General features: G+C 44.8%; 1 protein-coding gene across 2 annotated transcripts in view; it reads right to left on the bottom strand.

Annotated features, from left to right (window-relative positions):
• Positions 1-249: 249 nt before the first annotated feature.
• CORO6 (coronin 6) overlaps positions 250-26,423 on the bottom strand; it is a 427,480-nt gene continuing 401,306 nt past the window's right edge. For both annotated transcript variants that reach the window (XM_078680034.1, XM_078680035.1), the window contains exons 9-11: positions 22,010-22,067; positions 2,887-3,117; positions 250-1,183 (exon numbers count right to left, since the gene is read on the bottom strand). In XM_078680034.1, the coding sequence (XP_078536160.1) occupies positions 1,058-1,183; positions 2,887-3,117; positions 22,010-22,067 (415 nt within the window). In that variant the 3' untranslated portion in view covers positions 250-1,057. The remainder of the gene's footprint in view (positions 1,184-2,886; positions 3,118-22,009; positions 22,068-26,423) is intronic.

Here is a 26,423-nt window from a genome sequence, read left to right as displayed (position 1 = left end):
TGTATCCTAAGTCAGGCCTGAGTGCTCGCTGCCAACTACCAAGGGTTGAGCAAGGGACTAATTTATTGAGACCTTACTGGACCTTACACTGCGTTGGTGGGTAGGTGCATACTTACCCCTACCAATGACCCACTTTCCAACACTGTACTATTCTTACATACTCCATTGATGCTCACAAGTCACCTTTGCTCTTGCATTATATTTAAGACATCTCTAGGTGTTGCACATGCACCACTCACCAAAAGTTCCATTTTCTAATTTTATTGAAATTAAAAATGATCTCTTCTTAAAAGAAATTATTTCAATAAATACCTCAAACCTTACCACAGCAGTATGAGGGGATTTCAAATATGGTAGACATTTGGAGGGCACAGAGGGGCAATGTCTTTCAGCTCATAGGGTGATTTTGTGACTTGTCACAGCTGATGCATTTTAGACAATTTAACGTCTACCTAGCTTAGAAATTAAAGACATTTCATTCCTACCCCTGAGGCCTCAAGCATTCTCCATTTAACACATTAGTATGAGAAAACAGTGCGGGTCAGTTTGTAGTTAGTGAAGGGACAGAAGACTTCCTCACTCATCAGTGGGCTGGAGGCGTCCGTTGATGGTTCGTGCTTTCCTTCTGCCCCCATAGCACACCTGAGGAATAACTGAGCGATATGGGTAAGCTCAACACCATCTAAACAATGAGTCTTCCCAGCCACGCCTGTGAAACAAAACCAGCCCATCCAGAACTTCCCCTGGGTCTGGGTACTAAAGCAGAAGGTTGCTCTATGCAACAAATGCAGCTCAATGGAATCAAGGAAACCCCATATGGAGTTGGACTTTGCATGACCGAGCGAACCGCTGAAGTCTCTCCTTGAACGGTGGCAAAGCATGTATTTTTATGGTTGGCTGTCATGAATGAAGGGCTGAGGAGAGAGCAACCTGACTTGGACATCCTATGAGCCTCATTTCCACCACTCTGTTCTGCAGGAGGCCATCTTGGATGTTGGGAGTTCTTGATCAAGCTTCTGCAGTGCCTTCTTGGATGGCGGGAACAAAGGTCTTTGCTCTAGTCCGTGCCATTGGTGAGTTGGGAAAGCTTGTTCTCCAGTTCTGAAATGCGTTTCCCCTGGACCCGCACAGTCACCTGCAGCATTCGCATTTCCTCCACCAAGTCTTCCAAGGATACCTTTTGCTATTGACAGGAAAGAAAACCAAAAGGATCCGTTACTTCCAAACACCTCTTCCTGCTGTACTTCACACTCTAAAGTGCCACAGTCCACAATGCAAAGCTGGCCTATGCAGGGCTCAGGCCTTATGTGTAGTGTGGGTGAGCACTTGTCTCAGTAACCCAAGGGTTTTAAGAGTGGAAACTTATTCTCAGTGCAGAACTCCAGATAGATGCACACACCTCCCGTTGCCAAGCCTATCTTATAGAACTTTATTTCAAATAATATGTTTTCAGAGAGACATTCTCAGATCCATTACGTTAACCAATTCTGCATTTTATGTATAAATATAAAGTGTTGGTGAAAGTATGCTTTGAGCAAAAACCTAATAAACGACCTTTTCCTGATTATGAATGCACCTGGGTGAGGCATTCTATACCCTTTTTTCATTGGACGGCTCATATTTCAACGTGCACTATAATTATACTTAGAAATAAAATGCAACATTGATTGATTAAAAAAAGAGATTAGTTTATACTTTTTTTCTTTATCATAATATCCACGGAACACGTAATGTTAAACACGACTTCGCTTACTGGCTTGAACAGTACCTATAGGATACAGAAAGATGTGAGTCTCATCCTGTATTTAGTCTCTTCACACCAACCTGCTGGGGCAGACTATTTTTTAGGTTAATACAGACAGGGTCCACAATGCAAGGTCAATTTGTTTACCCTATTTATGGTGCAGGCGTTATTCAATACTACGCTCATCTGCGTGAATTGCTTTGTGACCTCTGCAGCACTAACTAGCTTTACCATGAGGGAAACACCCAGCCTAGTCCTTACATGCAGGGAGACTCTGCATCCCTTTTAAGGGAGTATTCTTGCTTGCAGTTGCACATAGAAGGCAACGGCTTCAGGTCTCCTAAGAAGTTAAAACTTAAATTTGGGTTTGGAAGACAGCAGCTCTAACCACTCCTACATGTGGCTCAATGGTTAGAGCGGCAGACCCTGATGCAGAGGTCTGGCCCGGGACCAGGGTTCAATTCCCTCCTCGGCGGCTCTTGGACTCATTCTCCCTGGACCTGATAATTCTCGCCTCGGTGCCTAGTCTAATCATGGGTCCCACTCTGTGACTCTGGGCAATAGCTTGCTTAATCTCCACAACGGCCCCAACAGCGCTTGGATGCCTGTCTTCACCTTGGGGGTGCCCAGGAGTGGACACTTCACAGGAAAGCCAGGAAGGGTTCCACAGCGGTATGAATACAGCGCTACGAGACCTCAGGCTAGAAGGCGCTATATAAAATACAAACACACACACACACATGGGGAAGCATCTCCTGGAGAAGAAACCTGAACGTAACACCAACAAGGACGCTCGTGTGGTGGAATACATGCTACCAAGACCTGCATGTGACTACCATGACCTGGAATCCGCCCAGCCTTTTATCAATCACAGATTAATAAAATCAGTTCCATTAGGTTGGGTAGTACTAAAACTCGAAGCATCCATAGACGACTTAGTTTGTGGTGCACCGTTCTTGTGTCAATGGTCACAGTTATCATGAAGGTGAAAAGTGACTTTTACTGAAACACTCGTTGAAATATGGTGGTGGCCTCATCTTCTGTAGTTCATTTTTGGGGATTGGAGGATACCCAATGGACCACAGAAAGGTAAGAACAGAGATACCGGGGCAGAGAGGAAGGTTTTAAATTGAAAAACTTACGTTGAAGTTGGCGTCACTGGAAGAGAAGCTGCGGCGTGGTGCTGTTGGGGGTTTGTTGTCCAATATGTTTTTCTTGGTGACTTTAAGCTCCCTATTCTTAACAGGAACATACCCATCCCTTAACGAGACCAGAATGGGGTCTGCATCTTTTCCTGAAATCCACTCTTCTGCCTCCAGGGCTGGCTCAGGGCCAGGAGTGTCTGGGTACAAGTCATCCTGGAATAGATCGGACTGTGGGAAACAGAGCGAGAAGATGCATTAGGCATTGTAATGTGCAAACAAGTCTTCTTGTGCAGCATAAGCTATTAACTGAATCATCTCTAGAGTTACTCAATTTTGGGGCAGAAAGAAACTGAGCCACAGTGGATCGAGAAATTTGAATAGTTCTGCACAATTTGGTCGTGCGAGGATGCCAGAATTATAACCCAGGCCATACCTTAGTTCCAAAGTTTTAGCATAGCCACTCGACCAGAACTCATCTTCAACGAGACTACATGAAGTAAAAAGTCTCTCATCCCTTGTAGCTGAAGACCCCCAAGACAGCAGTTTGTAGGGAATTCCGTTTTTTTTATAAACCTTATTTTTATATGAGTGCCTCCCTGAATAAGAGCAAGAGGTCTGCCTCCCATTTTTCATCCCTAGTGCAGGAACACTAAGACTATTTTGAGATCTACAATACAATGCAATGCAAATCACCAGAATGTATAAAGCGCCCTGTTACCAGAGGTTTCCTGGCACTAAGACTTGAAAAGTAAGAGAGCCCGGACTGGGGGACTTAGAAGTGGCATCTTTTCAGCTTGTTATGAAAGGCTGGCAGGGTAGGGGCAGTGGTGATATTAACTGGAAGCAAGTTCCTGTGCTTGGCAGCTCGAAAGGAAAAGACTCTATCCCCTGTTCTGGAAACCTTAATACTAGGAAGAATTCTCCACTGTTTGAAGGCATTGGACAATATAGTGAGGGGAACCCAAAGAAAGGGAACTCAAATCTATAAGGTCATAGATAAGTATGGAGCTCTAGGCAGACACATCGCTCAGGTGATACGGGAAATAATAAAGTACATAATTTGATTGGTATGTGAAGGATAGGACACCCATCTGTTAGAGAGGGGATATACCTTTCATCAGCCCATAAAACATCATCAAGATTGGACTATTGGTTGGTAATGACAGAAACCAACACATGGATCAAGTATGTATCCCATTTACCCAAGACATTGTCAGATCATTCCCCTGTGCTGTGAGGTCAGCATCCTCGCGCATTGCCCTCCACAGACTGGAGACTTCAGGCCTCCTCTCTATTAGACCTGGTTGTCAGAACCAGCATAAGGCAGGCAATTATACACTATTTTGCTGAGAATACAGGCTCAGTCGAAAGCACTAGCACAGGTGGGAGTGCTAAAAGCTCTCTGCTCCAGGATGACAACAGTTGAGAATAAGCTTAATGACTTAGAGAGACACTATGAAGTGAACCCCTCAACCAGTACTTTTGCAGAAATAAGAGTACAGGTTGCTGAATATAATGACACTGCCGCACAGGAGGTGTACAGAAGTTGGGTGGCATGGTCATATGGGGAGGATGGACAACCAGGCCGTAGTTTAACCATTGAAATCAATGAACAGCGGGCGCAGACTTATATAGTGGGAATAGAATCTCAAGAGGGGGTGTTGAACCACAACACTCCAGATATTATAGTACAGTTTATGAAGTACTACTCTCATCTATATAGCCCACAGGGTGCTGCGACTGCAGCAGAAAATGCAACATGCTTTGATGAAATAACAATGGCATGGCTCTCCCGGGGTCAGAGGGAATTCTCAGCGCAGCCCATTACCCCAGATGAAGTACGGGAAGCTATAGCTGCTCTGACAAATTGTAAGGCATCGGGCAGTGACTGGAGTCATAGTGAATTCTTTGAAGACTATGCGGACCTACTAGCCCGCAACAACGTGCAGTATATATAGAGGCGTATTAGAAACAGTTGTTGCCCCAAACCGTACGTGAAGCACTCATAATAACTCTCTTAAAGTTGGGCAAGACACCCACACAATGTGGTTCTTACAGACCACTATCGTTGCTAAGTATTGACACCAAAATATTACCGAAAAATATTGGCACTAGGCTACAACCTTTACTCCCAGCTTTAGTGCTGCTGGATCAATCAGTTTTTTTGCCAGACCGCTCAACCACACACAATCTAAGAGCACTATTTGTGGTCCTTCATCAGTTGGACCCCAAGGTGAAGGCAACAGCTGTTTTACTAGATGCTGCTAAAGCCTTTGATTCTATCCATTGGAAGTAAATGTTCACTGTACTGCATCAAGCTGGACTACCCAAAGCCTTCTTGCAATGGATATGACTGTTCTATATGGACCCAGTGGCTAGACTGCGGTTTAATGGTCATACCTCAGAATTGATGAAGATCTGCAGGGGAACACAGCAGGGATGCCCATTGTTGTGGATACTTTTTGCTATGGCGCTAGAACCTCTGGCATGTATGATACATCAAAAACACGCAGATGCAGCACTGCCATTCCGCAGACACCACCTTTTCATGTCCCTCTATGCGGATGGTATGGTGCAATACGTTCAGGACCCAGCCGAGAGGCTAGCCGCTCTCATATGGGAGTATGTTGAATATGAAAGGTACTCTGGTCTCACTATCAATTGTGACAAATAAACCATATTTCCGCTCACACAATACAATGAGACACACACACTGGATTTCCCTCTTGAATGGAGCATGGACCCAGTCAGATATCTTGGAGTATGGGTCTACAGAGATCCGGATGTTGTTATTACACAGGATTATGGCCAAGCAATAACTAGACTTGAAGACCAGGTGAAAACAAGGATAAGACTCCCTCTGTCACTGGCAGACCGAGTGGCAGTGATTAAAATGGTCACATTGCTGCACCTCCTGTATCTTTTTATTAATATCCCTATAACCCCGCCCAAGGCCTATTTCAAGATACTGAGATCCCATTTAATAACACTTGCTTGGCGGGTTAGCAGCCTCGGTGTAGCTGGGATACAGTCATCAAGCCCTATGAACCGGGGGAATTTGACGCCTTGCATATGCACCTGCTTTACTTATGTGCGCAGGCACATTTCACTCATTACTGTAATTTCCCACCAGTCTACCTGCCACATATAGCGACAACGTGTGTTCAATACCGCTTAAGGCCATATCACCAGATGTGAGGCCCGAAGAAATAGACACAATAATTGGTTCCACAAAGGCCTGGCAGGAACTGAGCAGGAGAGCAGGGAAGCTTCCTCTATATGCTGTGGCGATGCCTCTACTCCACCATCCAGCTATCTCCGTAACGCAAGCACCTAAATCACTTACTATATTTGTAGAAGCACGTTTAGTGACAATGGGAGACACTATCCCAGAGGGTAGGTTTATATCGCTGGACCCAATATTATCAATGCACCACAGCACTCCACTACTAGAGTTCACATACAACCAACTAGGGGAAGCTCTGAAAACATTATATCCTCAATTTCTGGACGTACCACCTACACTAGGGACTCTATAAAGTGTGCTCACTAACAGCTCACGCAAACGGCTGATAACTAGGTTATGTTTTGCGGAACAAAGAGAAACCCTTTCCACGCAGGTTAAACTGCTAGATAAATAGAATTCGGTGCTGACTGTATCACTGTCAATAGAGGACTGGGCTTTTTGATGCACTCTCATGGGCATATTAAGGGTTAAATGCAATTTAAGGATCATAAACTTTAAATATCTACAACAACTATACTACACACCATTACAGTAACGGAAATTCAGACTGATAGAGTCCGCCCAATGCCAGAGATGTGGTACACCTGATGCAGATTTCATGCACATGGCCTGGAACTGTGATAAGATACAATTGTTTTGGATACAAGAAACACAGGCCGTCTCTGCTATAATGATGGAGACAGTACATTGCACTCCACATCTTTGACTACTGGCGCTTGTTAATGCTTTACAACCTCCAAACCAGAAACTAGTTGCGATAACCTGGCGATTGGCGAAAAGGAGAGTATCGCTAAGCTGGGGGGAAAAAAGCAACACCTAAATCCAACCAATGGCTGGTAGGCATGGCATATTGTAGAGACCAGCTATATAAGTGGAGGACTTGCCTGCGGCGTTGAGCCCAAGAATTTATGGGCACCACTTACGCTGTATTTCAATGAAACCACAACTGCAAATTAATGGTCCAAACGGGCATATGGTATATTGTAATCTATACATATCTATATTGACTGGGCTGAATATTTTATGATATGGTATACATGACTGATGTTACATATGTAATGATATGATGTTCAAGATGTTTGTATGAAGAAACCAATATATAGACTATAAAAAAAAAGGTATGGAGCTCTAAGATATTAACATTAAGCAAAACAAAAAATTCAGGCGTTAGGGGACATAAGACATATTTACACTACATATGTTGGTATCCAAGACCTCAACATTTCAGGTCTTCTGCCAAACACACAAAGTTATACTGTCTGCCTCGGACAAAATACCCAACACCAGGGACTAGTTCACCACATGCATAAGTAGCCACCTGGATGAAATCCAATAGCCACAAAATTAATATGAAGAAGACTGAGGTGGTAGTCTTTGGGAAGAATGCCTCACCATGGAACTCTACTTAGTGGCCCACAGACCATGGACCCACGCCCTGCTCGCAAACATATCGTTAGAGGTGGACTGCATAAAAATGTGATCTGCAAAGTCAGAAAACTTTGCCTGCAGCCTAGGAGAGTGAAATTTTCCAATATTGCCTAACTATACGCAAGGTGGAATTTAACACCTTCAGCGCGGCGCAGATTCCTGCGCTGTGCTGAACGTTCTAATGAGCCAACGGGCTCATGACGGAACGGTTCCGTCATGAGCACAGCTCAACCGACGCTCATGACGGAACCGTTCCGTCATGAGCATCGAAGGGGTTAAGCTGGCTGGCTTGCAGGAGGTCCATTTGGTGCATGGCTTCAACTACAAAACAAACCAGTTCCTGTAGTTGAAAATCCCATGCCCGAGGGACGAGCCTACCAATGGCATGGAAATGGCTGGTATGCAGCTCTCTATTCCAGATGCCAAGCAACAGCAGTTCACGTGCTACCCCCAGTCCTGCACGTATCCCTTAGTGGTAGTGGGTAAGCAGCCGCTACTTACCAGCCACACAAAGGTAGTGGGGAACTGCACTGCATGGCTGCTAGTAGTGGAGAAGTACCTGCTGCTCCTCACAGTGGGAACATTTCCTCATGACTACGCCTGCCCATTGAACTTACTTCTTTTTTCCCTCTTTTTAATTTTGCAAGTTTTGCTCTTTGTAAAGTTTGCATATTTTAAAAGTAATTGGGTAAAGCCATGAGACTAAAGTCTTCCCAGCTTTGCACACCCATACTTCTATTTACCCAAGTTGCCAAATCCTATCAAGTCTAGCTGTTCAGTCTACTTAGGTCGTCAAACGTTTCATAAAGCTGGGCAGACAGATTACGAAGAGAGCTCACTCCAGCAACATTTCGAATATGAAGTCAGTGGAGATTATGGCCCCTTAAAGTGTATAAAAACATCCTAAATGATCGAAGAGAATGCTTATAGCCCGATAAGCACTGGCCTTCATTCTGTGGCTGCGATATTACAAGGTTCATAAATGAATGGGTGAGTAATTGGTGACCTTCTAACCAGGAATGGGGATCAACATTCAAATAGTGGGTGCTCTTTACCATTCCTGCATATGCAAACAGCACATATCTGCAATTTCTATCCACAACGTGCGTCAGGTGTTTCTTGATGCAAATAGAAGGTGCAAACATCCGCAAACTGCAGTAATCTGGGTATGTTGGTTGGCACCTGTGAGGAGCCAAGTGTAATTGCCATCATTTGAGAAAGTTACAGAACATTGGTTGCCAGTTAAATGGCAGAATAACACACAGAGTTGTGAAGTAAGGTCCTAGTTCAGTGACCATGCAGGAGGGAATCTGTGATCCCCTGTAGTGTTCCTCTAGGGAACAGACATGTGGGTCAGTTTAATATTTGGCATATTTATGGGACAACACGGTGGTGGAGTCTTCAAGTGGGAGCAGTGAAAGTCTTGTTTGACCCCAACTTTCCACTGTCAGCCGTACTAAGATATTGCGTGTTGACAATACTACAACCGCCCTGGATAAACTTCTCCTCCTAGGTCAAAAAATCTTTTTACAGAACAGAGAGGGCAAACGTGGTGGAAGGATAGTCGTACCCTAAGCCATTGAACCAACATGAAATGCCATTCCTGGTGCTACCTATTAGTCGCTAACATCCTTTTAGTTTATCCCAACTGTTCTCTCATCACACTGGTACTAAATCTCTCACCTGGACACTATCCTAATTTTCTGAATACATAGTTGGGAAGGACACCACAACTACAAATGAAGGCAATACCGTTGTGATCATGAGTGGTTTCAACGTATGGGTAGATAGGCTTGATTTCATACCTTCTACAGACCTCTTGTAAACATTCAACTCTCGGCTTCCAACAGATAGCATCCCAGCACACAGTACTCCACACGCCCTATATATATCTAATCACGTATAACACCAAAACCTCTCATTTAGCGGTACTGCCACAAATGTGGTCAGGCTGATATTTTACCTCCACCAGCTAGACTAATCTTACATAAACACCCATCACCCACAAATCTAACACACCACGACAACCAGTAGCCAAAATTTGAAGGATCGCCCTGCAAAGTACATGGAGGGGGCCCCCGTAGGACTGAGTCAGGAGCTCTCAGGCCAAGGAACTGTGCTGAGGGAGCCCCCTGGAGCTCATGGCTCCCCCACACTGCGGGGGCTTAGGGGACTTATGTTACAACACTGCTGTCAGCCAGTATAGACACTTCAAATTACAAAAGCTTCACATAATGTATAGCAACGTTAAATCCTTGGAATTTTACTCAACCAACCCTATCTACTTGCTGAACGCTGTTTACATCAAGATATCAAGTGCTCTAGAAATTCTTAATTTTATTAAAATGTATTTTTAATTTTTTTCAACAAAAACAAAAAGTGGAGCATACAATACATGCGCTACATATAGAAGTCAAATGGATAATACCTTTAAAAAAGGAGAGCAATAAACATGCTATGTCGTGAATTGAGTACAAATAACATACAATGCTACGGTGCATTACAGTAGCAATTAGAAGCAACAGCTGTTTTTGGCTAGTGTTCTATACAAGATGTGACAGCGGATGAACCAGGAGAGAACTTAGGAGTGGTGCACATACATGCACACATATCTAGAGATATGAACAGGTTTCGTCCTACTTCAGGTAGATTTGTCATCAAATTTAGGGTTACCATGAAAGCACTTAATATGTGTTTCAATAAAGAACTTGTCGAACTGAAGGGCAACAACCACAACCTAGAAAGCCAAAAAGAACAATATTGCTGCAAACCACACAGCAAAGGCTACCGCCGAACAAAAAGAAGAGACAAAAATGCCTACCTCACTAAATGTATAAATGAGGCACTTAACAAATTAAAAGAGTTCTTAAATATCTATCATGAGATAGTTAACCCTGATGTTTTGAAAAGCAACTCGTGCCACTTGTGAACTTTATTGTATATGGTTATTTAAAACCTTTACAAAGTACAAAAAGAACAAATAAAACAATCATAATTATGAAATGACATGAGAACAATTTATGAGAATATAGATAAAACATCAACAATCCTTCAAATACCTCAGGGACCAAGCAGCATTCTTACTACATTTAATGGGATCTAAAAAGAGGGCAGAACCGTGATTATAGCAGCTGTTTCTTCTTCATTGTTATAAATACACAGGTCACGAGTGAGTTAGAAATTATTTGTGGATAAATACTTGAAAAACCTATGATTCTTCATATACCTCTAAGAACCAGCAACTTTGTAATTACGTTTAACGGGATCTAAAAATGGTGCAGAATATAAATATAGCCGCTGGTTGTTCTTTCCACAAGGCAGCAATCCATATTAAAAATAAACTGAAATAGTAAAGAGCAAGCTGTAAGAAACCACAAATATGCCTAATCTATATACTTCCAGGTCTAGCAGCAATGTTGGAATAAAATGCCACTTCATCTAAGACGCATTGAATCCATTCTCCTGTTTCGGAAAAAGCTGAAAACATGGCTGTTTTCCTGCCCCTAAGCTTGCTGTACTGTGTTGCTACTGGTCAGTCAGCGCCAGGAAACTTTGGATTAACAGTGCGCTTTACAAATACTCCCACATAAACTTAGATATAGACAATATGTTTACATTTAACAATTTAAAAAAGGGGCATATGTGTGGATATAGCAGTCAGTTGTTCACCATGCTATGCTTCCTTTATATAGCAGAAGGGTAAGGTTCACAAAAACAATGTTTAGGGCTGTATCTTTAGGCAATGTCATCCTTCCGCTCACGTTGAATTTTCGGTCTAGCTGATTTACCCTTCCATACTGTTAAACTTAGTTAAGCACCTTCAAAAAGTGTAAAAATTCTTCACCAACGGTTCTTACGACCATTAAATGCCCTTAGAACCCAATCCGCCATGTACTGAACATGAGAAACTGCTTTCAAGGGCCAAGATGTTCATAAAACAAAGTATCGCTGTTTAAAGTGCCAATGCGTTGTGCAATTAAGAAGTACAGTTCTAAGTCTATCCTTGCTCCTTCTTTTTGGACATTTCTTTTAATAATTGCATTAAAAACTCTACACCCCTACAAGCAAGGGGGACTGACATTCCACTTAGCCAGATAATAACAGCTCACCTACATGATCGTATTCCCATGTTCCTCAAAAGTGCTTTCAAAAGGAGTTTCCTTTGCGTCAAGGGTACTGGACAGATACATAAGATGTGGGCCAGAGTCTCTTGTTTGTATCCACAAAGTCTGCAGGTTAGATTCTGTGACAGATTTTTCCAAGAGGGAATAAAATCCTATGACTCCATATTACCAAAATAGAATAACATGATAGATGCTTTAGTGCTAATTAAAAAATGCTCTGCCAGCTACCCCTGAAGGCGTAAGTTAGAATAAGAGTTTATCACTATCCAGGCATGTCTCCTTTGCACGAGTGCCTTCTTATCTGTTAGAGTAGATGCAATTCGAGTTGAGGCATTTAGTACTTGATTAAATTATGCATTTCCCATGTTTGCTACCCATGCTTCTTGAATACCTAAATCCTTAATTGCCTGCTTTAAGTGACTTCCCCAAGAGCCTTTTATGTTGCTGATTTGCTGTTCCTCGATTTCCCGCCAGCATAAATTATTAATGGATCCCCTTTCAGAAGCTCGCAATCTCAAGCACGATTTTATAAATGCACTTTTGCATTGACATGCTTGAAGCCAAACACCTATGCGAACTTGGGCTGATGACGCTGACTTTTGGATATTGAGTACCGATCAGTAGATTTCTTTCGGCTCTTGTTCAGCGTGGCTATTTCCTGCCCCTGCATAATTTCTGTGCCATAAGACAACGATGGCAGTAGCCGAGCTGCCATTACCTGTAGTAGATGAATTTATCACTGGCAGCTCAGTTTCTGTTTTAATGTTTTTAATTCATAGGTTAGCGATTGTGCTTTAGTCTGGATGGCTGCAAAATGGGGTTTTCCGGTCATTTGCTGGTCCACCATGAATCACAGATATTTATATGAGCGCACTTCCTCCGCTTTTTTCCCTTTCAAAAACCAAGAGTGAGTTTTTAATAAAAAATTGACCAACTGAATCACTTTGGTTTTGTTCAGATGTAACTCAAGCCCTTGCTTGACCATATGGTTTTTTAGAGCATCCGTGCTCCATTGCAGGCCTATCAGTGTATTACTCAATAGGACGATAGTGTCCGCATATTGGAAAGCAACCCAAATTCTCTGCAGCAAAGGTTGGCAGATGGCTGTTGTCCGAATCTAAGTGGCAACTAAATTGCAAGATATAAATTAAATAGACTTGGAGGCAAAACACATCCTTTTTTGAGGCCGTTCTTTGAGGCAATTTTGTTTGTTGCTTGTCCGCCATCTCCTAGGCTTAATGTGTTAATGTCCCCATGCCTATTCTGAATCCTGTCTGAACTATTGGTATTAGTTTCTCTTCTTCTACCCATAATTTTAAATGTTGAAGAAGACAGGATGCTTAGCATTTTGCCTCAACATCGATTAATGCTATGAGCCTATAATTTAGAGGTGACACAGAATTTCAATTTTTTTTAAAATAGGATGGAAGACGTTGCCTTTCTAAGACTCAGGTAACCAATTTGAGTGATAAAGATCGTTGAATATTGTGGTCAAATATTGTGCCCAGTAGACTACATCTTTGAATAAAGCATTTAGTATTCCATTAGGTACTGCTGCACTCTCAGATTTAAATCTCTTTAAAATTCCTATGAGTTGTCTAGGTCTTTCAACAGGATGGTATTTCTTTACATTTGACTTTAGATTCTCAGTAAATACTTGAATACCACAGGTGGTCATACAATTTGGTTGGTACAGCAAGATTTCCCTTGTGCTCATGGTTTCTGGCGCTGAATACATAGCAAGGTTGTGTGCTACCCATGTTGCTGTATCGATCCCTGCATTATACTGCCTTTCTTTTCCTATTGTCAAGTCATGTGCCGCTCAACAACACTGTGAAAACGAATTTGAGTTATTCAAACCCGAATTTGGCAACAACCATTATCCTCTCACCAACATATCCAAACCATGCACCTACCAAATCAGTGGACTACTTAAGCTCATACCCACTTTCATTTCTCTCAAGCCCCTTGAGACCGATGAAATGCTAAAACTGCCCAGAAAACCTGATACATGTCTCCCTCTTATCTGGAGCAGGCCTGACCCTCTGAAGCATGTTACTGTCATTTCACTCCTAAAAGAGAAGATGCAGACCCTAAAATCCTGACTAATTCCAGACCCATCTCCAACTTCCTATTCCTCAGCCAAAATAAAGTAAAATTAGGGTATGAAACGGTGACAAGAGTAGGAGGAACTAAATTCCCATCTCATACGCAAATTCTCTTTCTTCGTTAGAGCACATTATTAGAGTTATATATGTGGTACTGTGGGAGAAGTAATTGTAGGTTCTGTAATATTACAGCAAGAGGTTTCATTCGGTCTCAATCTTTTCATTAAACAGAGCAAACAAAATCTGCTCATGAAAAGTATATCAGATGTCAGGAACACCTAACTCCCTCACATTACCAATTCAAAAAGGGAATAACTTAATACACATTCAAATGATAGAAGTATTGACCGACATGCACCCATTCAATGATATTAAGAACTCTCTATGGGCCTCAAAGAATGTGGATGAGAAAGAAAAGAAACAAAGCAAAGACGACTAAAACCTTGGTGGTACTCAGAGCAACATATGCCCTCCTCCACCCACCACACTACCTCCACCCTAGCTCTGTTGTGGTATGGCCATAGTTAATGGCTCTACCACAACATTCCCAGAGTAATGAATATCCACCACGTAACATCAGTAGATACGTTTTCCCAAAACGTTCTTGGATGAGTCCATCTGTGTGAACCGATAAGACAGTGGGAATTTACAGAAACCAAACTACCTTGTGTGTTATCTTTCTGGGACTTCCTGGAGAAGCATGGCTCAAGTATCTCCCGATTCTGGAGCCCAAGTACTTTGTCCCTTCTTTCTGCAGACATCAAAATGACCATCATCGCGTCATCTCCTTCTGAATTGTTCGGAATTGAAATGAGAGGCCACTGGGCAGCCCAAAGGTGTTCCTCACTGTTATTTTGCTGCCACAGATGTGAGTGTCGGTTACAGCGTCAACTATTTTTCATATTTCCTTTATTAATGACTTAACTTGGATCTCTGGAGAATGAGAACCCTCAAATGAGTCACCTTACACAGGTTGTCAAGTCACTCATTTTTGAGTCCAACAACGTGATTCCCTTTGTCTCACATGCCTTAACCCATAGAAAATCCAGAACAGCCTTTGTTTCGCATTCTAAAATCTGAAGTCTGTTTCTTACCTTTTTATTCTCCCACTCCATACATGTTCTGTACATCACAAGCCCTCGTGCTTTTCTGGCACAAATGTAACAGCATTTGTAATAATGGTCAGGTCTTGCAGCACTAATAATTTTAGGAGTTACAACGCTGTCTCCTCAGTTGAAATGTTCCCTCCACTTAGCACTCTGGATGCCATTGTCACTGCACAGCGCTCCAGGCTCCACCCCCTCAACCTTTCTGCACCTGGCGGCTCCAAACAAATCTGTACTCCCAGGATGCCATTGAAACCGACTCCAAATGATGGCCCATTATCTGGTGCCACCACCACCTCCTGATATCTCTATGGACTGGGTGGACATGGGGGCTAGAGAGGTCCCTGCCATCAATAGTGTCAGAGCCCTCACATTTCCGGAAACACAGCTTCCCCCACTACCTCTACAATTCCAATGGTCTCAGGACATCCTCGGAAGAAATAGCAGATTTGAGATCGGGCATTGATTAGGAACACACAGAAAACACTGCCATCTTGGAACTGGGTAGGCTCAGATCAACCCCTCGCATTCTCTCATATACCCACCCACACCCCCACAGCTAGACATTTTTACAAGCAATTATCTGGACTTCATCTTAGGTCAGCACCTTACCTTGCAGGGAGCGATTGGGTATTCCAGATACTTCTGTGTGCCTAAGGCCTCTGCCAAGTCCATCAAGTATTTATGTTTAATAATGCATGAGCCTTATGAGGTTATAATACCGTGTATACCAGCCGCGGTGCGTCCATTGGGGCGTAGGGGCGTAGCCCCACTAAGCCTGGACGCACCGTGGCAAGCACACTGAGACAGTTAGAAGAAATTCCCAAACAATAATAAAGCGCCGCAGCGCAGCGCTTCAATCCTGACACGGCGATGATGAAATGCGGAGTGCAGGGGGCGGGGCTGCTGGTCTGCTGCAGCTTGAGTGACAGTCTGAAGCAGACCAGCAGCACTGTGCGCATGAGGAAGTTAGGGCTGTGACTTGCCCGAGCATGCACGCCAAACACCAGTGAAGGTCCACAACTGAGGGAGGACCGGGGGTGCTGCTTTAGCCGGGCCCGGGGTTTACATAGGGCACCAGGGCGAGTACTCAGTATGCCCCCCTAGCCAATCCTGGCGCTGCATGCAGCGCCAGGATTGGCTACCTGCATATCATGGCCAGTCACTGTGTGACTCAGCATGAAGCCATGCAGTGATTGGCCATTCGGGACGCGCGCCGTGACGTTCTTTAGTTTCACTACTAGTAGTTTCTGTTTCTTTGTAGTGTAGGGCAGCGGCCGGCTCGAGTCGTCGTCGTAGCAGCAGCCAGCAGACGTCCGACGGTCCACTGTCCCCAGGCAACAGAGTCACGACGGTAACACTCGCACCTGAGGGAGAGGAAATTGCCCTGACGTAAATTGAGGTAAGCGCGCAGGTGTAGAGTGAGGGGACAAAACATGTGGTGTAGTGGCGAGTCGACTACTTTTCAAAATGTACAGCTCGCCGACCCGCACCTTAACCATGTAGCAGTAGGAGCGTGAGGTAGCAGTGCAAAGCATCAAACGTGGTTGTGCAAACACTCGGAGGTCGCAAAGGCTGCAGCGGGGACTCGGACTCTAGTCTAAGCTATCCCTGCAGGGCGGGTGCTGCTCCCAGGAATCTTCAGGCTGCTCATGGTTAGTGCCACTCAGGCTGGTTTACATTAATGGGTGCTCCCAGCGTGAGGCGGAGTAAACCATTTATTTACGCATGGAGGTGGAGGCCGGAAGGTAAACATCAAAACTTAAATGAAGTAAAGGTGGGTCGAGAACCGTTCTCTCCCCAGAACAACTGTTCCTTGTTATGACGGAAACGTTTCTGTATGTGGTTGAGTTTAATTGTCTTGCAAACCGCTATGTGGCTTCAAAGGGTGCGCTGTTTCCTGGGGCGGGTAGGATATGCAAGGTACATGTGAAGGGAAGCAATATTCCTTGATTTTCAACCCCGTGTCGTATGACCTCTTCTTGTTTGGGTAGAGGCTGTGAGCAGGTGAAACGGTAGCCTGCGCGCCTCTCCTGGGATCACGTTGAATAAGAGTGAAGGGAATGCTTATGCATCGAGAAGGCAAAATTATCACATTATTTCGACTTTAGCTTATGTTTGGGCAGCTGGTACCAGGTACTTTATCTTTATTTGCGTCACGCTGCAGCACTGGCTCTAATTTCACCGTAGGCTGTTGTGGGTTGTTCTAATCTTATGGCCCGTAAAGCTATCCGAGGAGCGAACTTTAAAAGAATGGCATTTTGTTCCAAATGGACCTTGTTATACCCTGCACGGCTTGCAACATCAGCTCTATGATTTTGATGTGGGCATCAACGAGGGGACTGTTCTGTCATGCTCTTGAGCCACATACTTCGTACTTTCTGGGACAAGATCTTCACCTCAATCAGCGCAAAACTAAAAGTCCAAATTGAGCCTGACCTACAAGTGGCATTATTCAGAATTTCAACCAACAACCATCATTTTAACATGAAGACAACAACACTACTTATTTATTGGATTGTTGGTTGCTAAGTTATTAACGCTGAAAGGATAGAAATCTACTCCCCCACCCCGACGTAAGAATCCTGGGTAAACAAAATGGGCCTAGTAAAACAGCGGGAGGAGCAGTATGCACAAAGGGTGAGTGCACTTAAAACAAGCATTTGCAATGCACTAGGTCTTGCATTTATGCGAGTTTGAGCTATTGGCATTGAAAAAGACAATGCCTTTTATTTATGTTTTGGTTTTTAAAATATAAATAAAAAGCATTGCCATTTACAATGCCAATAGCTTGAACTTGTGTAAATGCGAGACCTATTGCATAGCAAATTGTCTGGTGAATTATTTCTTTGAGTGGCAGAAAGTTGTTGAATTCTATGTTGGAGAGAGCATGTTTTGGCTTGGAGTTCTGCAAAGGTGAGATGTGTTTTGAAACTTCTAGATCTTTCATGAACATAATGCCATTCTATATCCAGAAGCGCCATAAAATGATTTTATTATTTTTAATTCTCTTATTGTGCAAGAATGCTTGTAAGCTTGATTTGTTAATGGTATTTTTTTGTCTGTTTGGAGTAGAGCAGTAGCTGTATCGAGTAGAGCAGTAACTGTATCAAGTAGGATGTGAATTGTCTGAACTGATCTGAGCGGTCTCATTTTAAGAGTGAGGATGATGGGAGTCGGGAGTATCAAGTCCATCTTGATATCTACCCAAATAGGGTGGGTAGTTGAGGGTTCAGAAAACCGTAGAGAGACCCACCTTATCAGGAAAGGTGGCTTACAGTTGTCCCAGTTGGGTAGTCTATATCCTCTAGACTTCTACCCTGAAGCAGAGCTTTTTATTGAGATTCTTGTTCTATTCCCATGCAAAAGAAAGGAACAGCACTTTTTATCCAGATTGGGAAAGAAATTAGATGTCTGTTCGGCATCATTTTGGAGAGGAAAAGTACAGTTGGTGTGATTATAATTTTCAGTTTCCATTCTCCCCCACCAAGATATATACTTTGGAGACCAGTACTTCAAGTGGTCTTCAATATTGGATAGGATCTTCTCTTTCTACCTTACCGACTTAAGTAGGCCACTGGAGAACCAAATGCGCAAGCACTTAATGAATTTAGGTTGCTAGTGGATGCACACCTTATTTATGAAGCCTTGGAGGCATAACATGTTAAGTGGAAAATGTCTGTTTTATCTCTGTTCAGAGAGTAACTGTTCTTGGATAATGTCTAGAAGGACTAGAATAGATTTTGCTTCATAGGCACAACAAAATAAAATATCATCCACATATGCTGCCACTTTGAGAGTGTGTGATTTATAGTTAAAGGCAGTAATATCTGGGTGGTTATTGATGTATTGTAGACGTTGGTCGATAGCTAAAAGAAATAATAGCTGTGAAAGAGGACAGGTTTTGCGGTTGCCTTGATCAAGGTGGAAGACATCTCATCAGTTCTATTTCTTGTGAACCATCATGCCTAAAGCACATAATCATTCTCATGAAGTGCAAGGTGCATCCTGGATTCAGGAGGGTCAGTGGCAGTGATCCTCCTGGACCTCAGCGCAGCCTTCGACACGGTTAACCACCGTGTCCTACTCCATCGGCTGGCCGTGGCAGGGCTCGCAGGTTCGGCGCTCACATGGATAGAATCCTTCCTTTCAGGGCGCTCGTTCCAGGTATGGGATGGCAACTCCCACTCTGCCTCCCTCCCCCTTGCGAGCGGAGTCCCCCAGGGGTCATCCCTAAGCCCCACTTTATTCAACGCCTACATGGCCCCCCTCGAGGATGTCGTCGCCCCTTTCGGGATTAAGATAGTGAGCTATGCGGACGACACGCAATTGGTCGTCTCACTCTCACATCTGGACAATCACCCAGACAATCTGCCGAACTGCCTCCAACAAATTCACCACTGGATGTGCGAGTCATCGCTCAAGCTAAACGGATCAAAGACAGAAGTCATGCTTTTGGGCAAGCAATGGACCACCATCCCCTCTTCGGTCTGGCCAGACGTCTTCGGGGAAGTACCCACCCCGAAACAAGTAATTAAGACCTTAGGAGTCTGGCTGGAACCCGAGCTGTCTCTGAAAACCCAAGCAACCAAAACAGCAGGCACCTGTTTTGGTCTCATGCGCTCCATCCGCAGGATCCTCCCACTACTTCCGCCCCTATCTAGGAAACTCTTGGTCCAAGGCCTGATCCTTGCGCGGCTAGACTACAGTAACACGGTCTATCTAGGAGCTCCTGAAGCCACTATGGCTAAACTTCAGCGTACGCAAAACGCAGCTGCCCGGCTCCTTATGAATCTCCCTTCCAGAGTCTCAGCCAGACCAGCGATCAAGGCCCTCCACTAGCTTCCAAAACGACAAAGGGTAGAATTCAAGACCCTGTGCACCGCACACAAACTTCTCAACGGTCTCGGCCCTGCTATCCTGAGAGACCTGGTTACCCCCTACAAGGCCCCCAGATCCCTACGCTCGAACAATGAGCGTCTGGCCAACGTCCCCAGATACAGGAAGGCACGCACCGGCGGTAGACGCTTTTCTGTAAAAGCATCCTCAGGATGGAACTCACTTCCTCGCCCCCTGAGGCAGGAACCCAGCCATCTCCTTTTCCGGAAAAAATTGAAAACGCTGCTGTTCCCAAAATAAAGTCCCCTCTCCCCTCTGGTCTCCACAAATGCTAGAGCGCGGGGATGCCTCCGGGTCACCAGGCGCTCTATAAATCGCTAAATAAATAAATAAATAAATGAAGTGGTCCTTAAGAGTCAACGTCTGAAGTGTGGCATTTAGATAGGATCAAGAGACTTAGTCAGAGGCGGTTGCCAAAGCTGGAGAAGAAATTAACATGGACCATTTCATTTGTGCGGCCAAATATTTCAGTGTTTTCACAGGCCGTTCAACCTTGTTCTAACAATATCATGACTCCTTAGATAATAAATTGTGACTTTGTTAATGATACTTTTTTTGGGCGTTGATTGCTTTATATGTTTTATATGTTTTATTTAGGACATTTTATATGTAACGAAACTGGTGCTCATGTAAAGCGCTCTGACATCCGACGTCTCTGGTCTAGTTCGCTATTTAAAACAAAAAATAGAAAAATCAGTTGTTGGCCTATATATGGCCTTAAAGCTGAGATTTTCATGAAAGTCTTATAGTCTGAATTCCGCACCTGAGCGTAATAGGACAGAATGTATGAAGCTCTGTGGTTATACTGAATAAGCAGCTACCTATGTTATGCCATCTATTAATGTAATAACTGCACTTTCACAATTGCTTTATTAACCTTCCTGCTTTCTCAAATTTGCTTGAAAATGCATGATTTTTCTTCTTTTTTTTCAAAATGTTCTTAGGGGGGTAACCCCCCCAAACCCCGCTTTTGGGTTCGGGCTCGCTCGCTGCGCTCGCTCGCTACAGTGCTGTATGCAAATCACTTTGCGCCCCACCACCATCAAATGTCACCCACCGCCCCTGGTGTATACACAAGTCGACCAGATTATTAGAAAATCTAAAGACTCGCAGTGAGTCAATGCTTTTTGAGAGTCAGCAGAGCTATGTCTTCTTGTTCTGGCATGACATGGGATTGAACCTGCCCCAGTAGTGGTGGCTTTTCAAATCAACTGATCCATCCTCTGCTAAGGTGGAGGAGTGTCGCCCCACTGCTCTTTGGGGCTGGGTTAGGACGGGGCGGTGCTGGAGTCACAAAGGGAGGAGTGGTTTGCACACTACAAGTGCCCATGACTGCAGTCATGCATACTTTGCATGTTCCCCACCTGGCAGCTTTACACAGCCTGGAGGGGAACATGCCCAAGCCCCCATTTCCCATCTGAGCGCTGATCCACCAGTTGCGTAGCAAGGGGGGGGGGGCAGTCCGCCCCGGGCAGCACACGTTTTGGGGGCTGTAACCTCCCCCGCTCTTACCCGCGGCCGTCAAGGGGCGGCAGGAATCACCAGCACCCCCCACTCTTCCATTCACCCACCGTGGGTGGCAAATGCAGGGTTGTCATGGGCGGCATGCAGCCCATGTACGCCAATGCAATGCAAAGTGCCACAGAGCCAAATCACAATGCTACATTGCAGCATTATGATTGGCTATGGGGAGCCTGGGTGTTTTCTGGTTCTGGGACTCAAGAAGCGGAGGAGAGACGCGGCCGGTGGAACAGGTATGTTTTTTTTGTCCCCCACTCTCCACCCTCATTCTCTGCCCCCCGCTACTGGATCCATCAGATCTTCCAATCCAATAGGCCAATCTGTCTCTGGTCTTAACTTCATGACACATGCATCATGGTTGCTTGCAGGGCCAAAGCAAATACATAAAAAATCAGAAATTAGTCTGCTCGGCCTGCAGCTTACTATTAAAGGGCAATATGACTTGTTCAATTAAAGTTCTAACACAATGTTACTTGTATACATTGAACAGTCTGTTTATTGCTCTGAAAGTCAAGTCTCATGGACAGTGTTCATATACAGCATTACTGATAACTCAGTTCTAACCCAGTGGTAGATATAGAAATCAGGGTTAACATTCACATAATGGTATAAGGCAACAACTTCCCATAACTTTGGTGACATCAAATTAGCCTTAGTTTTCTCCAACCACCTTCACATATAGCTCACCTTCCGTGGTACCGTCATGGCAATGGGCTCGCATTTCCGCTCGTGCAATTTGAAGAATCTGTGTAAAACATTGGACATCATCATTAAAAGTACAAGGTGGCTATGTCATTTATATTTTGTACAGTCCTACATATCAAGAATGAGACAATTTCAGGGTGCTTCTAATTACTCTAGAGAGTGGACTGCTGAAGTTAGCAAATAAGGATTTCTTTAACTAACCTGTTGTTTGCATTTTTCTATATTTTGAATTATATTTTTCCTCTCTGAGTACTTTGTCTATTGAATTTGATATCTCATTCTCACCTCATCTTAATGGTATGTTCCCATTGAAGTACCTCCTCCTGTACGAAGGGCTTTTGTCAGTGGAAAAGGGTGTGCTGACCTAGGGCTCGGGTTCAAAACCAACAAAACTTTGCACAGCTGGAGAAAGGTATTGAGACAGTCTAGTACTACTGAAGCACCTAATTCGCTGAAGGTAGGACTGGTCAGAATAATTTAAAGTCAATCTGTGGGAACTTTCAAATCTTTCAAGGAGATGCAAAAGATTCACTTGATTTGGTGGATCTCATCAAAGTTTCAGCCTTCAAGTCACACATCGTCACAGCAAGTTGGATCTTCAAGGACAACCACCACAATTTGTGTATTTTTGTCTCAAGTCCTTTGAATGAGGTGAAGCCGTTTTTAGGTTTCGCCTGGCGTCGGAGCTCCTAGCTCCGCCCAGGAGAAATCTTATGTCCCTACAGTGTAGGGCTTAGTCCCGCCCTCTGTTCCATTGGCTAGCTCCATAAATGGAGGCTAGCCATTGGAACAGAGATCTGTCCGTCATGGCCGGACCAGATTCGTGGGCGTTCCGGGGATTTGTACTCATCCCGCCCCTTTAAGAACATCATTGCGGCGGTGGGCGGAGTTTCGTTTTTTTTTTCTGGCTTTGTTTTTGTTATTCCATGCCGACCACGGCCGCCGGAGGAAGCCCAGGTGAGTGCTAGTTCATAATTTATGCACCCCTAATGCATACACATGATGGACGCCCCCAGTTCTGCCCGAGAGCATTGCCCACGTACTGTGGAGTTCCCCAGTTCTGCCCATGGTTCTGATCGCCCCCCCCCCCCACACTATGCAACCCCCGGACTTTCCCATCACAGACTCGTGCCCCTGTCTGGAGCTGCAGGCGGCGGCGGGGGGTGGCTGCTCCCCGTCCGTCCTGCGCTGACCCCCGGCCACGCCCCCCGTTCTTGTTGTCTTTCCTTTTCTTCCTCCGTTCTCTTTCTGTTTCCTCTCTTCTTCACCCTCCTGCTTCAGGCGTCTTCTCCACTGATTACCTGCCTCATATGTTTCTTTCTCTTCAGTACGTATCTCTCTCTCTTCTCCCCCCCCTCCCCTCGTCCCGACTCATTTCCTCTCAATGCTCTCTTTCCCCCGCCTCTTTCTCCTCCCCTTTCCCTCACCCGCTCCTGATTTTATCCCCGTGTGTCCCCTTGGTCCCTTCTCCTTTCTTCTCCCGCTGCTACTCCTTCCTCTTTCTGTCTCGCATGGCACTGTTGCCCTCTTGTGCCCCCCGCACCCTCCCGTCTCCCCTCCCTCTCCCCCTCCATGTCCGTGTTTCCTCCTCCCCCTGGCCCTCCCTCTGCCTCTTCTCCTCTCTTGCTCCTGATTTTATCTCCGTGTGTCCCCTCGGTCCCTTCTCCTTTCTCCTCCCGCTGCTCCCTCCTTCCTCTCTGTCTCCCATGGCATTTTTGACCTCTTGTGCCCCCCGCACCCTCCCGTCTCCCCCTCCATGTCGGTGTTTCCTCCTCCCCCTGGCCCTCCCTCTGCCTCTTCTCCTCTCTCCTCCCTCCTCCCTCCCTCTCTCTCCCTCGCCGGGAGCTGCTGGCTGGGTCGGTGGCTGGGCTCGGCTGGAGGCAGTGCGGGCGGTGGGTCCCCGGGTGCATCCTCGGCCGGATCCCTTCCTGGCTGGATCCCAGCCCGAGCCCCGGGTCTGGTGGCTCTGGATCCCCTGCAGCCGCTTCGGAAAACTTTCCCTCCGCTGCTGCTGAGCCGACGCTGCTGCTGCTGAGGGCTGAGGCGACCCCCGCGCTCTGAACGCCTCATCTGGACTCCCAGCGCTGGTCTGCTGGCTGCGGCTCTGGTCTGCGCCCCTCTGTTCTCTGCTCCTCTGATCTATGCTCCTCTGATCTCTGCTCCCTACTCCTCTGTTGCTTCTGTGCTCTGACCTCGTCTCCTCTGTTGCCTCTGTGCTCTCATCTCTTCTCCTCTGTTGCCTCTGTGCTCTCGTCCCTTCTCCTCTGTTGCCTCTGTGCTCTCGTCTCTTCTCCTCTGTTGCCTCTGTGCTCTGATCTCTTCTCCTCTGTTGCCTCTGTGCTCTGATCTCTTCTCCTCTGTTGCCTCTGTGCTCTGATCTCTTCTCTGTTGCCTCTGTGCTCTGATCTCTTCTCCTCTGCTGCCTCTGTGCTCTCATCTCTTCCCCTCTGTTGCCTCTGTGCTCTGATCTCTTCTCCTCTGCTGCCTCTGTGCTCTCATCTTTTCTCCTCTGTTGCCTCTGTGCTCTGATCTTTTCTCCTCTGTTGCCTCTGTGCCCTGATCTGCGCTCCTGTGATCTCTTCTCCTCTGTTGCCTCTGTGCTCTGATCCCCTCCTCCTCTTGGGGTATGTTTGTTCACTGGACACTGATCGAAGGCATTTATTCTGTCAGGTACTGCGTAGGCGATAGGTAGGCGGCGGAAGCAGCATTGTGCTCTGAAAACGTTGGCTTGGATTGAGGGGCACCTTCTGTTTTTTAAGTTTTCTGAAACATAGGCGCGCCTCCTCGCGAATCAACGTATTATCTAAATCCAGGTCACATTAAATACGGTATTTACTCCAAATATATCTACACGATTCACTAACTGTGATTGATTTTGAGGCAGATGAATTGAGATGTCAAGTGTTCGTCTTCAGTGCCAATCATGACATGTTTCTGATAATGCAGTAGTTCTCGTTGGAGGCCCCATGGTTATTATTTACAAACATACATACGTGTGTGTGTGTGTATATACTTGTGAACGTCACATGATCGTTATGTGTGTCTGTATGATCTTCAATGCCTTGCATTGCTGTACGAGTGCCAGTGTTAAATGAGTAATATTTCCACTTGATAGCTGAAATATCGTTTATAGACACGTATGCCCAAATCTTATTTACAATCCTACATGTCCAAACATGATCTGAGTGGAATGAATACTCGTCTTCTTTAGTTAAGTTGTTTAGTCTGCTTAACAATATTCAGTTCAACGAAATTGCTACATCTCGTCCTCTCATAGGCGAGCGCTTTACAAAACGTTGCTTGGGCCTAACTTCGGTGACGCCCTTCCATTGAAGAGCGAATTGTAATAATCAGAGACAATTTAGTGGATGTCCCGTAACAATGCTACATTAAAAGAAATTTTATTCTGTGTTTCGTTTTCCCAAAAGCAATTGAGTTTCGGTATTATAGCGCTGGAGATTCCGTTTAGTTATTTAAAATACAGCTGCTTCCTTACACTCCCACCTGTTAATTCCCACAACAGAGTTAGTGAGGAGCTATATAATAAGAGTGTGTGCCAGCGGACTGGGCCACAGGAAGAATACGCGGGGGCGCGTCTAGCTGTAATCGGACCGACATTTCACCCGAGTCTGCTGCACTTTCGGTGAAAGGCTGAGATTGTAGATATTGGAGCAGTGAGGAGTTATTGTGAAAGAGACATGCAGCCTTGTTCAGGCTGAGTGGGAGCTTTGCCCGGCCCCTCTAAAAAAATAATGTATTTTCATGCCCAACACAAACTCGAAAGTGAAATAGAGCATAGTGGCAAAACATGATTTACACAGGATCACACAATTTGATCAGTTTATTAGGCTAGGAATGAATTCCATGTCTTCTAGTTTGAAACTTTGCGACTAAATGCACCCGTTGCAAATGCACAGAACCACAGCTACAAATTCTGAACCAGCACCTTTAACCATTTCCCGTCTATAGCATTTACATGCTCCAAAACGAACTGTAATTCTACAATGCCTGACTATAATTCACCCCACGATGATTATTTGTTTACAAGTGTTTTTCCTAGAGTCCTCTCTGCTCTGAAGCATGTGAGCACTATAGAAATAACACTAGAGTAATCTTCAATCTTTAGTGCAGTAAACAAACAGTTATTCAACGAAGGATGTGCAATGTTTAGTGCTGTACATATGATAGTTTAAGTGAAGTCATTTTTGCCGGGTGTCTCTGTCTGGTGAGTATTACCTCCTAGCTAAGACTTGTTTTTTGTATCTATCTTTAGGCAGTTTTCATCGTATTGCAAAATGCTAACTGAAATAGTTGCAATACAAATCGCATTTGCGAGAGATTAAGCTATTGCCATTGTAAATGACAATGCCATTTATTTATCTGTTTTCAAAACCAA

The sequence above is a fragment of the Lissotriton helveticus genome, chromosome 3_1 (genome assembly GCF_964261635.1).
Source record: "Lissotriton helveticus chromosome 3_1, aLisHel1.1, whole genome shotgun sequence".
Lineage (NCBI taxonomy): Eukaryota > Metazoa > Chordata > Amphibia > Caudata > Salamandridae > Lissotriton > Lissotriton helveticus.
Note: the sequence above shows the minus strand (reverse complement) of the source record. Positions and strands in the feature narration are given on the sequence as shown.